General features: G+C 42.3%; 1 protein-coding gene across 1 annotated transcript in view; it reads right to left on the minus strand.

Annotated features, from left to right (window-relative positions):
- The window catches only part of LOC126284165 (dentin sialophosphoprotein-like), a 90518-nt gene that overhangs the window by 47273 nt on the left and 21159 nt on the right, over window positions 1-22086 (minus strand). Inside the window, exon 2 of the mRNA XM_049982892.1 lies at window positions 5084-5212. Within this exon, the coding sequence (XP_049838849.1) occupies window positions 5084-5212 (129 nt within the window). The remainder of the gene's footprint in view (window positions 1-5083; window positions 5213-22086) is intronic.

Raw genomic sequence — 22086 nt, forward strand, 5'->3', positions numbered from 1 at the left:
TTCCTTAATCTATTTTCTAAGGTAAGTCGTAGAGCCAATATTGCCTCCCGTGTTGCATCATTTCTACGGAATCCAAACTGATCTTCCACGAGGTTGGCTTCTACCAGTTTTTCTATTCGTCTGTAAAGAATTCGTGTTAGTATTTTGCGGCTGTGGCTTATTAAACTGACAGTTCTGTAATTTTCACATCTGTCAACACCTGCTTTCTTTTAGAATGGAATTATTATATCCTTCTTGAAGTCTGAGGGTATTTCGCCTGTCTCATATGTCTTGCTGACCATGTGGTAAAATATATCAGGTTTGGCTCTTTCAAGGCTTTCAGTAGTTCTAATGGAATGTTGTTACTCCTGGGGCCTTGTTTCGACTTAGGCCTTTCAGTGCTGTATAAAACTCTTCACGCAGTATCATATCTCCCATTTCATCTTCATCTAAATCCTCTTCCATTTCCACAATGTTGTCCTCAAGAACATCGCCCTTGTATAGATCCTCTATATACTCCTTCCACCTTTCTGCTTTCCCTTCTTTGCATATAACTGGTTTTTCATCTGAGCTCTTGATATTCATGTAAATGGTTCTCCTTTCCCCAAAAGTCTCTTTAATTTTCTTGTAGGCAGTATCTATTTTACCCCTTGTGATATACGCCTCTACATCCTTACATTTGTCCGCTAGCCACCCCTGCTTAGCTATTTTGCATTTCGTGTCGAACTCATTTTTGAGACGTAGGTATTCCTTTTTGGCTGCTTCATTTAATGCATGTTTGTATTTTCTCCTTTCATCAATTAAATTCAATACCTCTTCTGTTACCCAAGGATTTCTATTAGCCCTCGTCTTTTTACCCACTTGGTCCTCTGCTGCTTCACTATTTCATCTCTCAAAGCTGCACATTCTGCTTCTACTGTATTTCTTCCCCACAGTCTTGTCAATCATTCCCTAATGCTCTCCCTGAAACTCTCTACAACCTCTGGTTCTGTTAGTTTATCCAGGTCCCATCTCTTTAAATTTCCACCTTTTTCCATGTTCTTCAGTTTTAATCTACAGGTCATAACCAATAGATTGTGGTCAGAGTCAACATCTGGGCCAGAAAATGTCTCACAATTTAAAAACTGGTACCTAAATCTCTGTCTTACCATTATATAATTTATATGGAACCTTCCAGTCTCTCCAGGCTCCTTCATGTACACATCCTTCTTTTATGATTCTTGAACCAAGTGTTAGCTGTGATTAAATTATGCTCTGTGCAAAATTCTACCAGGTGGCTTCCTCTTTCATTTCTTACCTCCTATCCATATTCACGTATGTTTTCTTCTCTCCCTTTTCCTACTATCGAATTAGAGTCACCCATGACTATTACATTTTCGTCTCCCTTCACTACCTGAATAATTTCTTTTATCCCATCATACATTTCATCAATTTCTTCATCATCTGCAGAACTAGTTGGCATATACTTGTACTACTGTAGTAGGCGTGGGCTTCGTGTCTATCTTGGCCACAATAATGTGTTCACTTTGCTGTTTGTAGTAGCTTACCCGCATCCCTATTTTTTATTCGTTATTAAACCTACTCCTGCATTACCCCTATTTGATTTTGTATTTATAAACCTGTATTCACCTGACCAAAAGTCTTGTTCCTCCTGCCACCGAACTTCACTAATTCCCGCTACATCTAATTTTAATATATCTGTCTCTCTTTTTAAATTTCCTAACCTGCGTGCCCGATTAAGGGATCTGACATTCCACGCTCCGATCCGTAGAACGCCAGTTTCCTTTCTCCTGAGTAGTCCGCACTTGGAGATCCGAATGGTGGAGTATTTTACCTCCGGAATATTTTACGCAAGAGGACACCGTCATTTAACCACACAGTAAAGCTGCATGCCCTCGGAAAAATATACTTCTGTAGTTTTCCCTTGCTTTCAGCCGTTAGCAATACCAGCACAGCAAGTCCGTTTTGGTTAGTGTTACAAGGCGAGATCAGTCAGTCATCCAGACTGTTGCCCTTGCAACTACTGAAAAGGCTGGTGCCCCTCTTCAGGAACCACACGTTTGTCTGGCCTCTCAACAGATACCCCTCCGTTGTGGTTGCACCTACGGTACGACTATCTGTATCGCTGAGGCACGCAAGCCTCCCCACCAAAGGCAAGGTCCAAGGTTAATAACATTTATTTTATTTAAAATGCTTTAAATTGTTCACATTAAAAATTCGGAGGCATCACTTTTTCCATGCCCTCGTACATTGTACTCGACTTATTGTCCAACTGTCTTGAGGCAAAGTAACCACTGGACTTGTATGTGCAAGGGTCAGAATTTTTCTTTTCAATGTATGGATTTTTATTCCACGTTGTTCTTCGAGCATCGACTAGCACACGTCACCTTATGTGAGACAGGTTCATAACCCGCATTCTCAGGTCTGAACTTTAGGATCGAAACAATAAACATATAAGACAATAGAATACGAATGGTGATAAAAGTGCCTTGTTAATATTTTGTGAATAATGTAACGAATTTGATTTAAAAAAACAGAACAATGAGGGAGATTAATTATGGTGCTTTAGCAATATCAAAGTAAGACACTTGCTTTTTCTTGTAGTTTTAAAATAATCACTCCGTTTAAAAACTCTGCGAAAAGTATTTGAAAATAACTTTTAAAGCCGTCCATTATCTGCAACTGTGTCATATTTGGTACATTTTTCGTGACTATTCTGTACACTGTGTACCTAAAGGCGTTGGTAACGGTGTCGATACCAGCACTGCTATGTTTCATTTGTCTTATTTGATGTGTGAGAGAAATTATTAGTACTAAAATATTAGCGTAGTAAATAGTACACTCTACTATGGTGATTCAGGTTTCAGCCTGAAGTTTTATTCCACTTCTAAATTGTTCAGTGATGATACCTTGTGGAACTGACTACATGCCTCTCTTTGCACAGCGTGAATGAAAATCTAAAAATGAAATTTTATTATTTCTGTGAATTAATGCCCTTATCCGATACTATTAAAGAAATGAAAGACAGATGCAAGTAAATATCCTAGTAAGACTGGCGTGCGTTATTCTAAGACTACCACAAAGGGCGTACAGCATTATTCATGAATAATATCTCAGTGAAGAACTTGCATTCTTCTGCAGTTTTATGATTTTGCATCTTCGGTGTAACTGTTCAAGTATAGAGAATGTGTGCTAGCATTGGCGTCGAAACATCATCATCAGTATAACTAAAGTCCGAGTTTTGTTAGATAAAAGTCAAGGCAACACACGCATGGTCCTAACCATCTTTCACTTTCGTGACAGATACAGTCACGAAAATTCTTACAGTATGATCAAGTTCATTTTCTAACAATAGTATGAAATACACACACCAGTGGAAGAGGGTATTATAAGCTGATGAGAGGAAGACACTGTACACCGAGTTATTCCGAAAGGAAAGCTGTATTCACAGTTGAAATTTGTTCGACGTCATGTAACATCAATAACAAGAATTCTATAAAATATCACTTTCATTATCCGATATTTATCAGAACCATCGCGTTTCGGCTGCCTGTTGCCTACATCATCTGCCTAACCGTTATTTATACATCAGTTTCAGTAACGTGAAGAGAAGGGTTCCTGCTGAGAGCGCCAGTGAGGCTATGTTGCGAATGTTAATGCCCCAGTCCCGATAAATTTATTTACTTTAGTGTGCTACACTCTAGATATTTCATATTCGGATAGTCTCAACGATATCATGACTTACATGTTGAGGGGGTATATCCTTATCTGCCACTAGTAGCACAGGAACAGGACCAACACCATTACTTCACACAATAGTTGACATGTCAAAGATTATTCAACTGCTACGATACTACATACTTTTAATTACTTGGATAGTAAGAACATCAACAACACGTGCGTTTTTGTACAAACATATTTGCATCATGGCACATGTTGAACAGTTTGATAGGTCAGTATTTTATTAACTTATACAATATTATTCAGTTTCTTATTCAACCGAACCAGGTGTCTGTATTTCCTTTTTGTATTATAGGACAACATTCTTTAGGTTGCCTTACTGCTTATGGAACAATACGTTTCAATAACAAGAATGTGGACCCGACACGGATTTTACCCTGCACATCTCCACGGAATTCGAGTTTCACTGTCGCCACACTTCGAATATTGCCCATAATACTTGGCAGGCCTGAATCTTCTGGCTATCGTCTTTCGGTGCTACACCTATATCCTAGCTAAATTTTATAAGGTAATCGTTAACCTTTGACAGTCAAAACTCTAATTTCACACAGCAAGAGATTTCCAAGAAATGGACATGTGTCTGAATATTCCAAGATGCGAAGACACCATCCTACGGAACTGGTACTATTTTACTGACTTCTGTACAGGTGCACATAGGTTATTACCTGGTATCAGTAGTCATTTCTCGTTAATTGGTTATTTGCAACAACAGCGATAATTCCAAGTCTGTGTTATTCAGGCCTATGTCTAATGCTGAAACCGATAAAGCTCACAACGGGTGCCATACGCTGTTAATCGCTGACATGTAATGGTCAGTTGTCAACGGAATATTTGGTTTATATGTCTGAGTCAGAATAGAAGTTTTCGAAATGTGGAGCTACAGAAGAATGCTGAAGATTAGATGGGTAGATCACATAACAAATGAGGAGGTATTGAATAGAATTGGGGAGAAAAGGAGTTTGTGGCACAACTTGACAAGAAGAAGGGACCGGTTGGTAGGACATGTTCTGAGGCATCAAGGGATCACAAATTTAGCGTTGGAGGGCAGCTTGGAGGGTAAAAATCGTAGAGGGAGACCAAGAGATGAATACACTAAGCAGATTCAGAAGGATGTAGGTTGTAAGTACTGGGAGATGAAGAAGCTTGCACAGGATAGAGTAGCATTGAGAGCTGCATCAAGCCAGTCTCAGGACTGAAGATCACAGTAACATGTCTGAGTCATTCGTAGTGACAACATGTAATTAAGAATGGTGGGAACTAGAATGACAAACGTACCCTAACTATATCAAATAATTATGCAATTTGTGAGAACCTAAATAACTTGCCACCCGGAGGCCATGGAAATATATGTAAGAATACTCACCTCTGCGGAATCGATGGAGCTCCCGGCACTGCCTCTGTGTGCAAGACTGAAACGACCCAAACTGATCACACTGACAGGTGTTGCACTCCTTCCAGCTGACCTCGTTCGGGGTGCACAACCGTATGATACCTGCAAACGAAGATGACATCATTTCGGGGCGGCAGCGTAAGCGATAAGTCGTGTGCGCCAGCAGTGTATCGAGGCACTATTCTCAGTCAGACATTTCTGTCAAGTTTCTGTCATCGTCGGTGTTATTCACGTTATTCTTCCTGAGCTACAACAACGGTTGCTCTTAGAAGGCTTTAAACGATTTATTTGGATGAGGTGCTACAGGCTGTACAAAATTATTAATTTACCACTTTTTCCCTTTATTTTCCAGTTTGTAGGTGGCCCTTTTCAAGTAATGAGCACGTACAGGTAACTGAGGACAATGACCTGCACGTTACGTCCTTAGCTGCCTTGCCGACATCTGCACGCTATAGTGACTTAGTAAGACACCGCCCTGTTTACTGCTAAATCAGTTTCTGGACTTACTTTTCTTATTTACTCGAAAGTGATTATCATTTAAAAACATCCACAGACATTCAAATCAGTGTATTACGTAATACATACAGAGTTTTGTCTAATAAACATGCACCAACAAAATAAAAAAAAAATGGTTTTTAATTATTGAGAGACATTAGTTTTCTTTATGCTATTACACTTACCGGACAACTGTTTACTGATATCTTAATGCTTACTCCATTTTGAGGTACGTGTAGTTTTGTCTAACAATTTAGGCCCAACAAAATAATAAAAAATTCTGTTTAATTATTGAGAGACATTCGTTTTTTATGCTATTACACCTAACGAGCAACTGTTTACTGATATTTTAATGTTTACTCAATTTTTGAGGAAACTGTAGTTTTGTCTAATAATTATCACCCAACAAAATAAAAAAATCTATTTAATTATTGAGGAACATTCGTTTTCTTTATGCTATTACACCTGCCGAGCAACTGTTTACTGATATTTTAATGTTTACTCCATTTTTTGAGGACATTGTAGTTTTGTCTAATAATTATTGCCCAACAAAAAAAAAATTCTATTTAATTATTGAGAGACATTCGTTTCCTCTATGCTGTTAGACCTACCGAGTAACTGTTTCCTGATATTTTAATGTTTACTCCATTTTTTGAGGAAACTATAGTTTACAGCCATTAAACTCACAATTACGGACAACAGCTGTGTTTCACTTCCACATTCAAACACTACCAATTTCTTTCGTTGAACAAGTACATTCTCCAATGTATGTGGCACTTTAGTCTACATCGCCTCATGTGTAACTCCGTAGCCATGTGACGTGGCCATGAGGTTTGAGGCGCCATGTCACGGATTGCACAGCCCTTCCCGCCAAAGGTTCGAGTACTCCCTCGGGCATGGGTGTGTGTGTGTTGTTCTTAGAATTTAAGTAGTGTATAAGTCTAGGGACTGATGACCTTAACAGTTTGGTCCCTTAGAAATTCACACACATTTGAACATTTTGTAACTCCGTGAGTTTCCTCCATTTCCACCAGCCTGTATTAGTGTGTTTCGCGTTTAGTGTTGTTATTAGGCCTGTTAGACTGTATAAGAGGTGCGAACAGCGTTCAGATATTGAGTGATCACTGTGAAGGACACGGAGAAACCGCGTTCTCGTGTGAGACAGCGTTATAAACAGCTAACAGAGTGCGAAAGTGGCATCATTTTTTGCTTTAATTTGGCCCGCTGGACGAATCATGCAAAATCTGCCGGGTATTCCACGCCTGACAACGACAACGGAAGATCGCCGTAGTCTCCACCAAATTCATCTGCGACCGCTATCCGAGAACAAGCAATTCTGTGCCATCCCGCATCATTGGTCGCAGACCAGCAGCATCCAGACAATGCGTAGGCTACCGTTAACACCACAGTACAATCGCCCGGGTTTGGAGTGCCGGTGTGGCCGGTTAGCGTGTTCTGCTGACGAATGGCATCGCAGTGTGTTCAGTGGTGAACCACGGTGCTGCTGTAAGACAGATGACAACAGTAACTGTAAAGGCACAACGCGGGCGGCCTGCGTCATCACCTGCTACCTGTCATGCGACAGTACTGTGGTATCATTTTTCAACAGGACAATGCTCATCGCTAGATAGCACCTGTCTCTGTGAATAGTGCGTGATGTTTCCCCGACAGAACACGTGTGGGACCAGCTCCGGCATCAGTTTGGCCCTAGCATCAGTATCTACTTACTACTGTGGGCTAACTTGCATCACGAGATGATATTACACCGGAATAAGGGGGTCGTAAGCATTTGCCAGAGGAAGTCCAAGATCATATTTATTTGTGGGCTCATACTGCCAAGTTCTTTGCAAATATTATACAACTTTATGATTAATGAAATAACATCACATTCCTTCTCAATCCATGAAATTTCATTTCATTTAATCCTCCCGTTCGGAGCGTTCCATTTTTTTTGTCAGTTTGTGTGTATTAATTAAAATTATTATTTGTATTTCATTCTGCATCATCATCTTCAAGTAGTCCTCTTGGTAGCAAATACAGTGACCTCAGTGTTCCTGCCACTTTTGAAATGCATCTTGGAAGCTGACTTGCAGAGGTAGTTCGTTGAAAGAAAGACCGGATCGTCTCGAAGACGATGTTAAGTTCCCTGCAGGCACGCAATGCTGCCTCTGCGTGTCTTGAGGTATTTGTGGCACAAACTTTATCACAGTCCTTCCCATGTTCAATTCTTCAAACAGAATACTTTCACAGTCGTAATTTAAACGTGTATCTGACGTTAAAGCATTCACTCTAAATTCTTCATTCAACATTTGGTGCAATCGTACAGTGATTCTTACTGGTTTAAAGCAAAAAATTGTTCATGTACTTCCATCCTTTCCATAAGACATCGTAAAACTGCTAATTCACGGGTACATGACAGTGGAAATATGCTCACTGACAACTATTCAAAGCAGTCAGCTCGCAGCAGCTTTTCACAGTGATTCAAGAGTGTTGTATCGAGAGACACCTAGCGGAATTTCAGTGTACTTGCAATCATTTGTTAACAAAAGTCAAACTTCAGGAGCTTTTGTTTATCTCTTCGTAATATCCATACAGCATGTGTGTACAGGTGATTTAGATATAATCAAATTCTGACATTCTGACTGTTATTGTCGTTCTTCATAGCAATGGGCTCAGTCCCAAGCATCCCTCCTACTTCGACTGTCTTTCCTTTAACAATACATGCTGTTTCCACGTAGAATGGGCTTATTTGCAGTATTATTAACGATGCATTACCCCGGCATGTAAGCGCTTGTTAGTCCAAATGACACACCTCGTTGCATACCTACGGCTAATGCAGCTGGCTTTACAGGCCGCGTCCTGAAAATAACGTCTTGATAGGACAGGTGATGCCGAATACAGCAGACGTTTCAGATAACCATTGGACGAGAAGGCACCGCTGTGTAGCTGTGGCCACAAAACGAAAGCCAAAATAAGCGACGAAAGCACGGAAGTCTACACCTTCGAAGAGTAAAGAAGGTTAAGAGGCCGCAGTAATCATTCGCAGCTTGCCAGGAATTTTCGCGAGGGAGAACAAAACATTTCTTCTTTGGTTCAAATGGTTCAAATAGCTCTGAGCACTATGGGACTTAACATCTGAGGTCATCAGTCCCCTAGAACTTAGAACTACTTAAACCTAACTAACCTAAGGACATCACAAACATCCATGCCCGAGGCAGGATTCGAACCTGCGACAGTAGCAGTCGCGCGGATCCGGACTGAGCGCCTAGAACCGCGAGACCGCCGGCATTTCTTCTTTGATGCCAACTTCTAGAGGCGTTGGAAGCAGAAATTGAGGACATTTTTTTTAAAGCTGTTTGAGAAATCATAAGCATCAGAGAAAAATCGCATTCAACAATATCATCTGTGGCTAGAAACTGAAAAGTTTTCCTGGCTTCTAATTGCGCAGCGTGAACAATTACTTACAGTAATTTAATCAGTAACGGCGCTCGCACAACGGGTTTTAGCTGGGGAAAGGTATGTTAAACGGTGTATTTCTGACCTGTGGTTCCCTTTAAGCAGATAATTTACATTAGCAATTTAGTAACTGTTTTTGTTGTTGTGGTCTTCAGTCCTGAGACTGGTTTATTGCAGCTCTTCATGCTACTCTATCCTGTGCAAGCTTCTTCATCTCCCAGTACCTACTGCAACCTACATCCTTCTGAATCTGTTTAGTGTATTCATCTCTTGGTCTCCCTCTATGATTTATACCCTCCACGCTGCCCTCCAATACTAAATTGGTGATCCCTTGATGACTCAGAATATGACCTACCAACCGATCCCATCTTTTAGTCAAGTTGTGCCACAAATTTCTCTTCTCCCCGATTCCATTCAGTAAATCCTCATTAGTTATATTATCTACCCATCTAATCTTCAGCATTCTTCTCTAGCACCACACTGCGAAAGCTTCTATTATCTTCTTGTCTAAGCAATTTATCGCCCACGTTTCACGTCCATACGTGGCTACACTCCTTGCAAATACTTTCAGAAACGACTTCCTGACACTTACATCTATACTCGATGTTAACAAATTTCTCTTCTTCAGAAACGCTTTCCTTTCCATTGGCAGTATACATTTTATATCGTCTCTAATTCGACCATCATCAGTTATTTTGCTCTCCAAATAGCAAAACTCATTAACTACTTTAAGCGTCTCATTTCCTAATCTAATTCCCTCAGCATCACCCGATTTAATTAGACTACATTCCATTGTCCTCGTTTTGCTTTTGTTGATGTTCATCTTATATCCTCCTTTCAGGACACTGTCCATTCCATTCAACTGCTCTTCCAAGTCCTTTGCTGTCTGTGACAGAATTACAATGTCATCGGCGAACCTCAAAGTTTTTATTTCTTCTCCAAGGATTTTAATTCCTACTCCGAATTTTTCTTTTATTTCCTTTACTGCTTGCTCAATATACAGATTGAATAACATCAGGAAGAGGCTACAATCCTGTCTCACTCCCTTCCCAACCACTGCTTCCCTTTCATGCCCCTCGACTCTTATAACTGCCATCTGGTTTCTGTACAAATTGTAAATAGTCTTTCGCTCCCTGTATTTTACCCCTTTACCACCTTTAGAATTTGAAAGAGAGTATTCCAGTCAACATTGTCAAAAACTTTCTCTAAGTCTACAAATGCTAGAAACGAGGGTTTGCCTTTCCTTAATCTTTCTTCTAAGATAAGTCGTAAGGTCAGTATTGCCTCACGTGTTCCAAAATTTCTACGGAATCCAAACTGATCTTCACCGAGGTCAGCTTCTACCAGTTTTTCCATTCGTCTGTAAAGAATTCGCGTTATTATTTGCAGCTGTGACTTATTAAATTGATAGTTCGGTCATTTTCACACCAGTCAGCACCTGCTTTCTTTGGGATTGGAATTATTATATTCTTCTTGAAGTCTACGGGTATTGCGCCTGTCTCATACATTTTGCTCACCAGAAGGTAGGGTTTTGTCAGGACTGGCTATCCCAAGGCTGTCAGTACTTCTAATGGAATATTGTCTACTCCCTGGGCCTTGTTTCGACTCAGGTCTTTCAGTACTCTGTCAAACTCTTCACGCAGTATCGTATCTCCCATTTCAACTTCTTCTACATCCTCTTCCATTTCCATAATATTGTTCTCAAGTACATCGGCCTTGCATAGACCCTCTATATACTCCTTCCACATTTCTGCTTTCCCTTATTTGCTTAGAACTGGGTTTCCATCTGAGCTCTTTATATACGTACAAGTGGCTCTCTTTTCTCCAAAGGTCTCTTTAATTTTCCTGTAGGCAGTATCTATCTTACCCCTAGTGAGATAAGCCTCTACATCCTTACATTTGTCCTCTAGCCATGCCTGCTTAGCCATATTTCACTTCCTGTCGATCTCATTTTTGACACGTTTGTATTCCTTTTTGCCTGCTTCATTTACTGCATTTTTATATTTTCTCCTTTCATCAATTAAATTCAATATTTCTTCTGTTACCCAAGAATTTCTATTAGCCCTCGTCTTTTTACCTACTTGATCCTCTGCTGTCTTCACTACTTCATCTCTCAAAGCTACCTATTCAGCTTCTACTGTATTTCTTTCCCCCATTCCTGTCAATTGTTCCCTTATGCTCTCCCTGAAACTCTGTACAACCTCTGGTTTAGTAAGTTTATCCAGGTCCCATCTCCTTAAATTCCCACTTTTTTGCAGTTCCTTCAGTTTTAATCTACAGTTCATAAGCAATAGATTGTGGTCAGAGTCAACATCTGCCCCTGGAAAGCGTCTTAAAATTTAAAACCTGGTTCCTAAATCTCTGTCTTACCATTATATAATCTATCTGATACGTTCTAGTATCTCCAGGATTCTTCCAAGTATACAACCCTCTTTTATGATTCTTGAACCAAGTGTTAACTATGATTGAGTTATGCTCTGTGCAAAATTCTACCGGACGGCTTCGTATTTCATTTCTTACCCTCAATCCATATTCACCTGCTATGTTTCCTTCTCCCTCCTTCCCTACTCTCGCATTCCAATCACCCATGACTATTCAATTTTAGTCTCCCTTCACTGCCGGAATAAATTCTTTTATATCATCATACATTTCATCAATTTCTGCATCATCTGCAGAGCTAGTTGGCATATAAGCTTGTACTACTGTAGTAGGCATGGGCTTCGTGTCTATCGTGGCACCAATAATGGTGGTGGTGGTGGTGGTTAGTGTTTAACGTCCCGTCGACAACGAGGTCATTAGAGACGGAGCGCAAGCTCGGGTTAGGGAAGGATTGTGAAGGAAATCGGCCGTGCCCTTTTCAAAGGAACCATCCCGGCATTTGCCTGAAACGATTTAGGGAAATCACGGAAAACCTAAATCAGGATGGCCGGAGACGGGATTGAACCGTCGTCCTCCCGAATGCGAGTCCAGTGTGCTAACCACTGCGCCACCTTGCTCGGTCGCAATAATGCGTTCACTATGCTGTGTACTAGCTTACCCGCATTCATATTTTTTATTCGTTATTAAACCTACTACTGCATTATCCCTATTTGATTTTGTATTTATAATCCTGTATTCACCTGACCAGAGGTATTGTTCCTCCTGCCACCGAACTTCACTAATTCCCACTATATCTAACTTAACCTATCCATTTACCTATTTAAATTTCCTAACCTACCTGCCCGATTAAGGGATCTGACATTCCTCGCTCCGATCCGTAGAAAGCCAGTTTTCTTTCTCCTGATAACGACGTCCTCTTGAGTAGTCCCCGCCAGGAGATCCGAATGGGGGACTTTTACCTCCGGAATATTTTGCCCAAGAGGACGTCATCATCATTTAACCATACTGTAAAGCTGCATGCCCTCGGGAAAAATTATGGCTGTAGTTTCCCCTTGCTTTCAGCCGTTCACAGTACCAGCACAGCAAGGCCTTTTTGGTTAGTGTTACAAGGCCAGATCAGTCAATCATCCAGACTGTTGCCCCCGCAACTACTGAGAAGGCTACTGCCCCTCTTCAGTTTGTGTGTGTGGTTTGAGGCTTTCGGGCGCTAAAAGCATGGTCATCAGCGCCCAAACGCATAGAAACAGGAACACATTGGGTGAAGGGACGAAGACGGACAGTGAACAAGGAGAGCGGCTAAAAGACACAGACGTGACGCAGTTCCAAGTCCTCACATACAGAGGCAAAACAAGAGGAGAAGAAACGCACTAAAAAGGAAAAGAAACACAAGGAAAAGAGAACAGAAATCGAAGTGAAACAAGTAGGTAATCGTGACTGGCGGACCTCTTACCTAAAACCTGGGTGAGCCAGTCACCCAGCAGCACTTTAAAATTCTCTCCCTAAAATCTGAGGCAACAAATTCTACAGGACACAAAACCGTAACACCTTAACCACAGTCGTTGCGTCGTCTTGAAAAATAGAGGGCAAATACGGTGGCAAGGAAACCACCGCCCTCTGTTCAGAGAATAAAAGACAGTCAAGTAAAATGTGGCGGACAGTAATCTGGACGCCACAAGCATTGCAGGTTGGGGAGGTCCTCTTGCCGGAGTAAAAAACCATGCGTTAAGGGACTGTGCCCGATGCGGAGGCGAGTGAGCAGAACCTCATCCCGCCTGCATGACTGGTAGGACGTACGCCATGGCCGCGTGGTGGCCTTGACCAGACGCAGCTTACTTTCACCGACTGCCAGCCACTCCTCTTCCCACTGACGCAAAACACGAAAACGCAAAAGGAGGTAACAGCATGGAGGGGGACGGCACATTCAACAACGTGAGAGAGGGAACATGCATCTTTGGCAGCCACATCCGCCAGTTCGTTTCCCCTAATACCCACGTTCCCCGGTACCCAGCAGAAAGAAACCTCCTTCCCCTGCCGTTGCAGGTTGAGTAGGGCGTCATGGATGTTCTGGACGACCGTATCCACTGGGTACAAGTGTTGCATGGTCTGAAGGGCACTCAAGGAGTCAGAACAGATGAGAAACTTAAGAATGGGAACACATCTCATCTGCTGCAATGCCCGCAAGATCGCAAACAATTCGGCATCAAAGATGGTAAACGCCGCAGGAAGCCGTAACTTGACGACTCGATCAGGGAAAACAACAGCACAACTAACCCTGTTTAGAGCCATCCTTAAATACTGGTACATGGTCGGGATGCTGGTTTAAAATATCGTTAAATAAGGAGATAAAAACAAACACAGGAGTGCAGCTCCTCCGGTACTCTGAAAAGTCTAAAATGACGCTGGGCCTCTGGAGCGACCAGGGAGGCAGGCGGGTAAAACCCTGGAGTTGGAGTGCCACACGCTCCACACCAAGGGACTCTAGCAAATGCTTGGCTGGAATCCCAAAGGGTCTCGTCGCCCTGGGATAACTGGAAAAGAGACGTTCCATAGGCGGTCGGGCAACGGTAGCGTACGCAGGGGAGGTAGGACAGGCAAGAAATTGAGAACCACACGTCTGTCTGGCCTCTCCGTTGTGGTTGCACCTACGGTACAGCCATCTGTATCGCTGAGACACGCAAGCCTCCCCACCAACGGCAAGATCCATCGTTCATGGTGGGGTTTAGGCAACTATCTTTGTATCTTGTATATTATTATTTAAATTAAATAAAAAGCAAATCTACAGTTCTAAGGTGAACAGCAAGGTCTGTATTAGCTACTACATGTAATGTTACAAGCAGAGAGCAACAATAAGTGAATCTTAAACCGTGTCTCTTTGTGGCTTGGTAGGTAATTGCATAAGCGAAATACTACCGTACATACCCAAAGATGCCGGGTTCAATCCTCTGTCAGTCCTAATAAGTTATTTGTCACATTATCTATCATTCGTTTGAGCTTGAAAGCAACTCCTTGAATTTCTAAGTCGTATGTGTTTCTATATCCTATTTTCTTTCCCCTGATGAGAATGTGTGCCAAAACAGGAGTATTTTATGGTCGTATCGAATTTGAAACCAATAAAATGTACCATCAATTGTACTGTAACAATGGTGTTAACTGTAGCCTCGCCTTTCCTCCTGATTCTTGTAGGACATCTTCCTGCTAAATAAAAGATAAAAATATGGAGCACAGAACAATTTTCCTCTACAAAACAATGTAGGAGGTATCGAATTTCCTTACAATGTGTATCTACATGCGGTAGGCAAGTATTTTACAATAAAGAGCAGCAACTTAGATTGCAGATGTTTTCTGAGGCCATGGCAGACTTTGATGGCGGACGGTATTCGTTTCTGGATTTGCAACGTAGATAGTGCAGCACAAACAATGGTAAAGAACCTGTACAGCAAATAGTCATATCAAAGTTCCGTTGTGTGTCCATCACTGTTTTGAAATGTTTTAGAGACCACACATTTTGAGCAGTGAAACCAAATTGATATATTGTTTTCTTTGATTGTCTTCTGTTCACGTATCTTCATTAAATAATTCGTTACGTTTCCAACATTGCGCCTCCTGAGATGCATAATGCGAGGGTTGGTACTTGAATAGTGGCAACTATTTATTTACAGCTCGTACAAAATAGATACGTGTTTCAAAGTTTTACTGACTTCAAGGTAGTCACCAGCACTGTGTATAACCCGCTTCCAGCGACGTGAAAGTCGTAGGATACTCTTAGCAGTGCCAGTTGTGTTGACAGTTCGAACGGCGCAGTCTATTGCCCGACGAATTTGTAGCAGTTCTGAAGCGAAGGCCATGAAGTGTTTCCTTCAGTTTAGAAATGGAGTTGAACTTATGAGGGCTTAAGTCAGGGGAGTCCAGTACGTGATACCACCTACTTAGCACTTAGCAGCCCCATCAGTCAAACAAATCAGTAACAGCTTGTACTGTACGTGCTTGAGCATTGTCCTGCAAACTGATGGTCAGGTCCTGCAGAAAGTGTCACCACTTCTTTCTCCATTCTGTTCATTTTTGGAACACAGCCTACTACCAGCTTAGAGACGGAAATGAGGAGCTGCATCAAGCCTGTCTTCGGACTCAGGACCACAACAACTACACATACGTTACTGATCTGCAGCCGAATAGTAGAAAATTCATAACCGCATTTCGTCTGAGGCAGAGGTACTTCGCATCATCTTAAGTATTCCGGCCAACCATAGGTTTCAGGACAAGAAACTGGGAGAACTAAGAAGGAACGTCGAGTTAATGAAACATATATTTTGCGGAAAATATTTTACTGTTTACCTCTAGCGTAAATAAATTGGAAACAAGATTGGAGGAAGGCAAAATCAAAACGCATCGAAAAGAAAATAGTTCAAAGTAATAGCGGATTTATAGAAGAATTATAGGAATTTTTATATTCGGAACAGTTGAAGACAATGACTGGACTAACTGGGGAAAAAGTGTGAGAATGGTGTTGGTTGCTTTTGGAACGCTACCTGTGTTTTCTGTAACTGTACTTTCGGTGTAACTGATAAGGAAAGCTTACAGTCAGTGTGTGCTCCACTACTGCGAATGTCAGAGAGGTGGACATCACATCCGAAATCCATTCAAACACCATGGTTTACTCAGTGATCAACCGAGAGAGACATACTGGGAAATACTACACCACTGGCCATTAAAATTGCTACACCAAGGATAAATGCAGATGAGAAACGGATATTCATTGGACAAATATTATAATAGAACTGACATGTGATTACATTTTCACGCAATTTCCGTGCATAGATCCCGAGAAATCAGTACCCAGAACTACCACGTCTGGCCGTAATAACGGCCTTGATACGCCTAAGCATTGAGTCTAACAGAGCTTGGATGGCGTGTACAGGTACAGCTGCCCCATCTGCCCCAGCTGCCCATGCAGTTTCAACACCATACCACAGTTCATCAAGCGTAGTGAGTGGCGTATTGTGACGAGCCAGTTGCTCGCCCACCATTGACCAGACGTTTTCACTTGGTGAGAGATCTGGAGAATGTACTGGCCAGCAATCGAACATGTTCTGTATCCAGAAAGTCCCGTACAGGACCTACAACATGCGGCCGTGCGTTATCCTGCTGAAATGTAGGGCTTCGCAGGGATCGAAAGAAGGGTAGAGCCACGGGTCGTAACACATCTGAAATGTGACGTCCACTGTTCAAAGTGCCGTCAATGCGAACAAGAGGTGACCGAGACGTGTAACCAATGGCACCCCATACCATCACGCCGGGGTGATACGCCAGTATGGCGATGACGAATACACGCTTCCAAAGTATGTTCACCACGATGTCGCCAACCACGGATGCGAGCATCATGATGCTGTAAACAGAACCTGGATTCATCCGAAAAAAATGACGTTTTGCCATTCATGCACCCAGGTTCGTCGTTGAGTACACCATCGCAGGCGCTCCTGTCTGTGATGCAGCGTCGAGGGTAACTGTAACCATGGTCTCCGAGCTCATAGTCCATGTTCCTGCAAACGTAGTCGAACTGTTCGTGCAGATGGTTTTTATCTTTCAGACGTCCTCATCTGTTGACTCAGGGATCGAGACGTGGCTACACGATCCGTTACAGCCACGCGGATAAGATGCCTGCCATCTCGACTGCTGGTGATACGAGGCTGTTGGGATCCAGCACGGCGCTCCGTATTACCCTCCTGAACCCACCGATTCCATATTCTGCTAACAGTCATTGAATCTCGACGAACGCGGGCAGCAATGTCGCGATACGCTAAACCGCTATCGCGATAGGCTACAATCCGACCTTTATCAAAGTCGGAAACGTGATGGTGCGCATTTCTCCTCCTTACACGAGGCATCACAGCAACGTTTTACCAGGCAACGCCGGTCAACTGCTGTTTGTGTATGAGAAATCGATTGGAAACTTTCCTCATGTCATTACGTCGTAGGTGTCGCCACCGGCGTCAACCTTGTGTGAATGCTCAGAAAAGCTAATCATTTGCATATCACATCATCGAATTCCTATAGGTTAAATTTCGCGTGTGCTGCACGTCATCATCGTGGTGTAGCAATTTTAATGGCCAGTAGTGTATGACAGACAAGAAGACATAAAAATGGACAAGACAATAGTGAAGTGGAAGATGTAATTATAACTGTAATAAAAATCAAACTGAAGTGAGCAGTATCAGTAGCCAGTAAATGGACGGCCCATAAACCGAGACTGTTCCCAGCCGGTTTACGAGAGATGAGAGACGACAGAAATGATGGCCAAATAGTAGGGTCGGTACAAGCATTCAGAGAATATAACGGAGCACGTAAGATGACAGCCGTCGGGCCTTCACACGAAACAGTGTGCAACGAGGTGTGGTCCACACAGCTGAAAGGGGGCGTAGCACAGCACGCGAGCGGCTGTGATCGGCATGTGGCGCTCCTAGCAGGAGACTGAGGCAAGGCGCTCTTGCATTTCAGCAGTACGGCTCTAGAATAAAGTATCCAGTAAGCTGCACCTGGTTAAAAAACACTCTGTGTTCAGTTGAGAATTGAGCAGTTTCCAATCACCATAGGCATAGCTTCCCTACGGTTATGTTCCAGCTGTCTGCGTTTTGTTAAACAGCGAACCTGCATTTCTGTCATATTATCAACACGACCACAGCTCTCCTCATCATACAGGGTGGTCCATTGATAGTGACCGGGTCAAATATCTCACGAAATAAGCATCAAACGAAAAAACTACAAAGAACGAAACTCGTCTAGCTTGAAGGGGACAACCAGATGACGCTATGGTTGGCCCGCTAGATGGCGCTGTCATAGGTCAAACTGATATCAACTGCGTTTTTTATAATAGGAACCCCCCTTTTTTATTACATATTCATGCAGTACGTAAAGAAATATGAATGTTTCAGCTGGACCACTTTTTTCGCTTTGTGATAGATGGTGCTGTAATAGTCACAAAAGTATAAGTACGTGGTATCACGTATCCGCCAGTGCGGACGGTATTTGCTTCGTAATACATCACCCGTGTTAAAATGGACCGTTTACCAATTGCAGAAAAGGTCGATATCGAGTTTATGTATGGCTATTGTGATCAAAATGCCCAACGGGCGTGTGCTATGTACGTTGCTGGACGACATCATCCAAGTGTCCGGACAATTCACCGGTAGATACGTTATTTAAGGAAACGAGAAGTGTTCAGCCATGTGAAACGTCAACCACGACCTACAAAAAATGACGATGCCCAAGTAGGTGCTTTATCTGCTGTCGCGGCTAATCCACACGCCTGTAGCAGACAAATTGCGCGAGAATCGAAAATCTCAAAACGTCGGTGTTGAGAATGCTACATCAACGTCGATTGCACCCGTACCATATTCCTATGCACCAGGAATCGCATGGCGACGACTTTGAACGTCGTGTACAGTTCTGCCACTGGGTACAAGAGAAATTACGGGACGATAACAGATTTTTTGCACGCGTTCTATTTAGCGTCGAAGCGTCATTCACCAACAGCGGTAACGTGAACCGGCATTATATGCACTATTGGGCAACGGAAAATCCACTATGGCTGCGACAAGTGGAACATCAGTGACCGAGGTGGGTTAATTTATGGCGCGGCATTATGGGAGGAAGGATAATTGGCCCCCATTTTATCGATGGCAATCTAAATGGTGCAATGTATGCTGTTTCCTACATAATGTTCTACCGATGTTACTACAAGATGTTTCACTGCATGACAGAATGGCGATGTACTTCGAACATGATGGACGTCCGGCACATAGCTCGCGTGCGCTTGAAGCGGTATTAAATAGCATATTTCATGACAGGTGAAATGGTCTTCGAAGCACCATACCATGGCCTGCACGTTCACCGGATCTGACGTCTCCGGATTTCTTTCTGTGGGGGAAATTGAACTACTCGTTGAGAGGAATGTCGTTACACGCATTGCCAAATGCATTGTGGTTGACGGACATCATTTTGAGCATTTATTGCAGTAATGTGGTATTTACAGGTAATCACGCTGTAAGAGCATGCGTTCTCAGAAATGATAAGTTCACAAAGGTACATGTATCGCATTGGAACAACCGAAATAAAATTTTCAAACGTACCTACGTTCTGTATTTTAATTTAAAAAACCTACCTGTTACCAACTGTTCGTTTAAATTTATGAGCCATATGTTTGTGACTATTGCGGCGCCATCTATCACAAAGCGAAAAAAGTGGCCTAACTAAAATATTCATATTTCTTTACGTACTACACGAATATGCAATAAAAATGGGGGTTCCTATTTTTAAAAAAACGCAGTTTATATCCGTTTGACCTATGGCAGCGCCATCTAGGGAGCCAACAATAGCGCCAGCTCGTTTCCCCCTTCAAGATAGACAAGTTTCGTTCTTTGTAGTTTTTTCGTTTGATGCTTATTTCGTGAGATATTTGGCCCTGTCACGATCAATCGACCATCCTGTATAGATGTTTTCCTTCTTCCACCTCATGTGCCTACTTTATTTCTTGCTCTTCACCTCAGCAGTGTACTTCTTCAACTTTTTCTCTCTATTTGATTCCTTCTCTACTGAAGTCGCACGTTTCTTTTACTATATAATTTGTTATCATTCAAAAGTAACGTTACTTATTGAGAAATTACCAGAATATTAACTAGATTACAGAACTATATAACTTGTGATGAATCCTTCTCAGGATTCCATTCAGGTGACTGCATCGAAATTCCTCGACGTTTCGTCGAGTGTCACGAATTACAGCTGCAAATGTCCTGTGTATGGGCGCCGGCACAATGAGCAAAGCCCTACATCTCACAACCGTGCATGGAGCGCATTAGATGCGCACATCTGGGACATAAAAACAAATCTGTAGTGGCAGAACACAGCCTCAATGACTGACGTGCTTTCCAATTTGAAGAAAAAAAAAAGGTTGCGTCGAGCTAGTGGCTTTCGAGAGAGAGAGAGAAAAAAAAAGGTTCAAATGGCTCTGAGCACTATGGGTCTTAACATCTGATGTCGTCATTCCCCTAGAACTTAGAACTACTTAAACCTAACTAACCTAAGGACATCACACACATCCATGCCCGAGGTAGGATTCGAACCTGCGACCGTAGCGGTCGCGCGGTTCCAGACTGAAGCGCCTAGAACGGCTCGCCACATCGGCCGTCCCTTTTGAGAGAGCATCATTAAAGAATAAACTGACAGTCTCGTCAACATGAACGAGAGATAACAAATAAGTTCGCCATGGAACCGTGCACTAGCATCTTTACCAAGAACGCAAGCAGCAGTTGACGCTACTAGAGTCTGGGTGGCATTGAATGCACCGAGAGTCGAACGACAATCCGCGGCCCCCACCATAGCTTTCAGCACTCGGCGCCTGGGGAAAGAGATAGGGAGAGATGTCCGCCGATGGGGTGTGTGTATGGGAGACTCGCTCAATCTCTGCACTTCTCCAGCAGGTGTTGGGAGCGACACTAGTCGAAACATCGCGGACGTCGAAGCACCCAGATGGAAGCCCAAGAACATTTCACATATATATTACTTATATGATTTATTTCACATATATATTAATTAAATTCATTAGTATAGCTTGTTATTACTAACTACTACTGCTAATACCCTTCTAATTATACTCAACCCAAACACCACACTGAAATAATACATTTCTCAACTAGTTTCTGCAGTCTAAGATGTTACTTGCTTCTTCTATCATTTATCTTTTAAAGAACTGCTTCTGTAATTCTTCTGTCAGGACAAGATTTGTGTCACTAGATTCTCTGTCCTCTTCTTGGTTGGTGAACTTGTGTTAAGTGTCGCTCATGCAATAAATTTATTTGAAAAATTACTGAGTTAAATTTCTTAGAAGCGTCTTATTTATATTCTAAGCAGTCATTTTTTATATGACTTTAACTAACCTAAACGGTAAACTATTATTTTGCAGATAGCTGTTTTCAAAAGGGTTGCAACCGCTACAGTTAAGTGATTAAACGATTAGAGCCCCATTTTATCCTTTTCGTAAATTATTCACTCATTACAGAAAGGACCGGTCTTTGTGTGAGCCGACCGCATTAACTTTTTCCATGGTGTAGGCATTTCACGAAAATCTCATGGTCAAAAGTGTATTGAACAATGTCGTGAGCCATTCATCATGCATTGGTCAAACGTTCAGCGATGGGAGAACAGGTAACTTAATTACTTAACATTGAAATAAATTGTTTTAGTAGCAGCTACTCGGATAATGAGTAACATTCCCATCGCTGTTGGAGTATTCTTTCATGACGCAAAATCTCTACGCGAAACTTTTGGATTACTCGCATCTTTAAATGCCGCGTTGTTGAAGGATTTCTTACTTTGACGTAAGTTTCTCGAACTTGAAGGCACATTTCAACACACGCTATAGTGTTAGCTATAAACGTACATCTACATCTACATATGCATCCATACGCCGCAAGCCACCTGACGGTGAGTGGCGGAGGGTACCCTGAGTACCTCTATTGGTTCTCCCTTCTATTCCAATCTCGTATTGTTGGTGGAAAGGAGGATTGTCGGTATGCTTCTGTGTGGGCTCTAATTTCTCTGATTTTATCCTCATGGTCTCTTCGCGAGATATACGTAGGAGGGAGCAATATACTGCT

The sequence above is a fragment of the Schistocerca gregaria genome, chromosome 8 (assembly GCF_023897955.1).
Source record: "Schistocerca gregaria isolate iqSchGreg1 chromosome 8, iqSchGreg1.2, whole genome shotgun sequence".
NCBI classification, from domain to species: domain Eukaryota; kingdom Metazoa; phylum Arthropoda; class Insecta; order Orthoptera; family Acrididae; genus Schistocerca; species Schistocerca gregaria.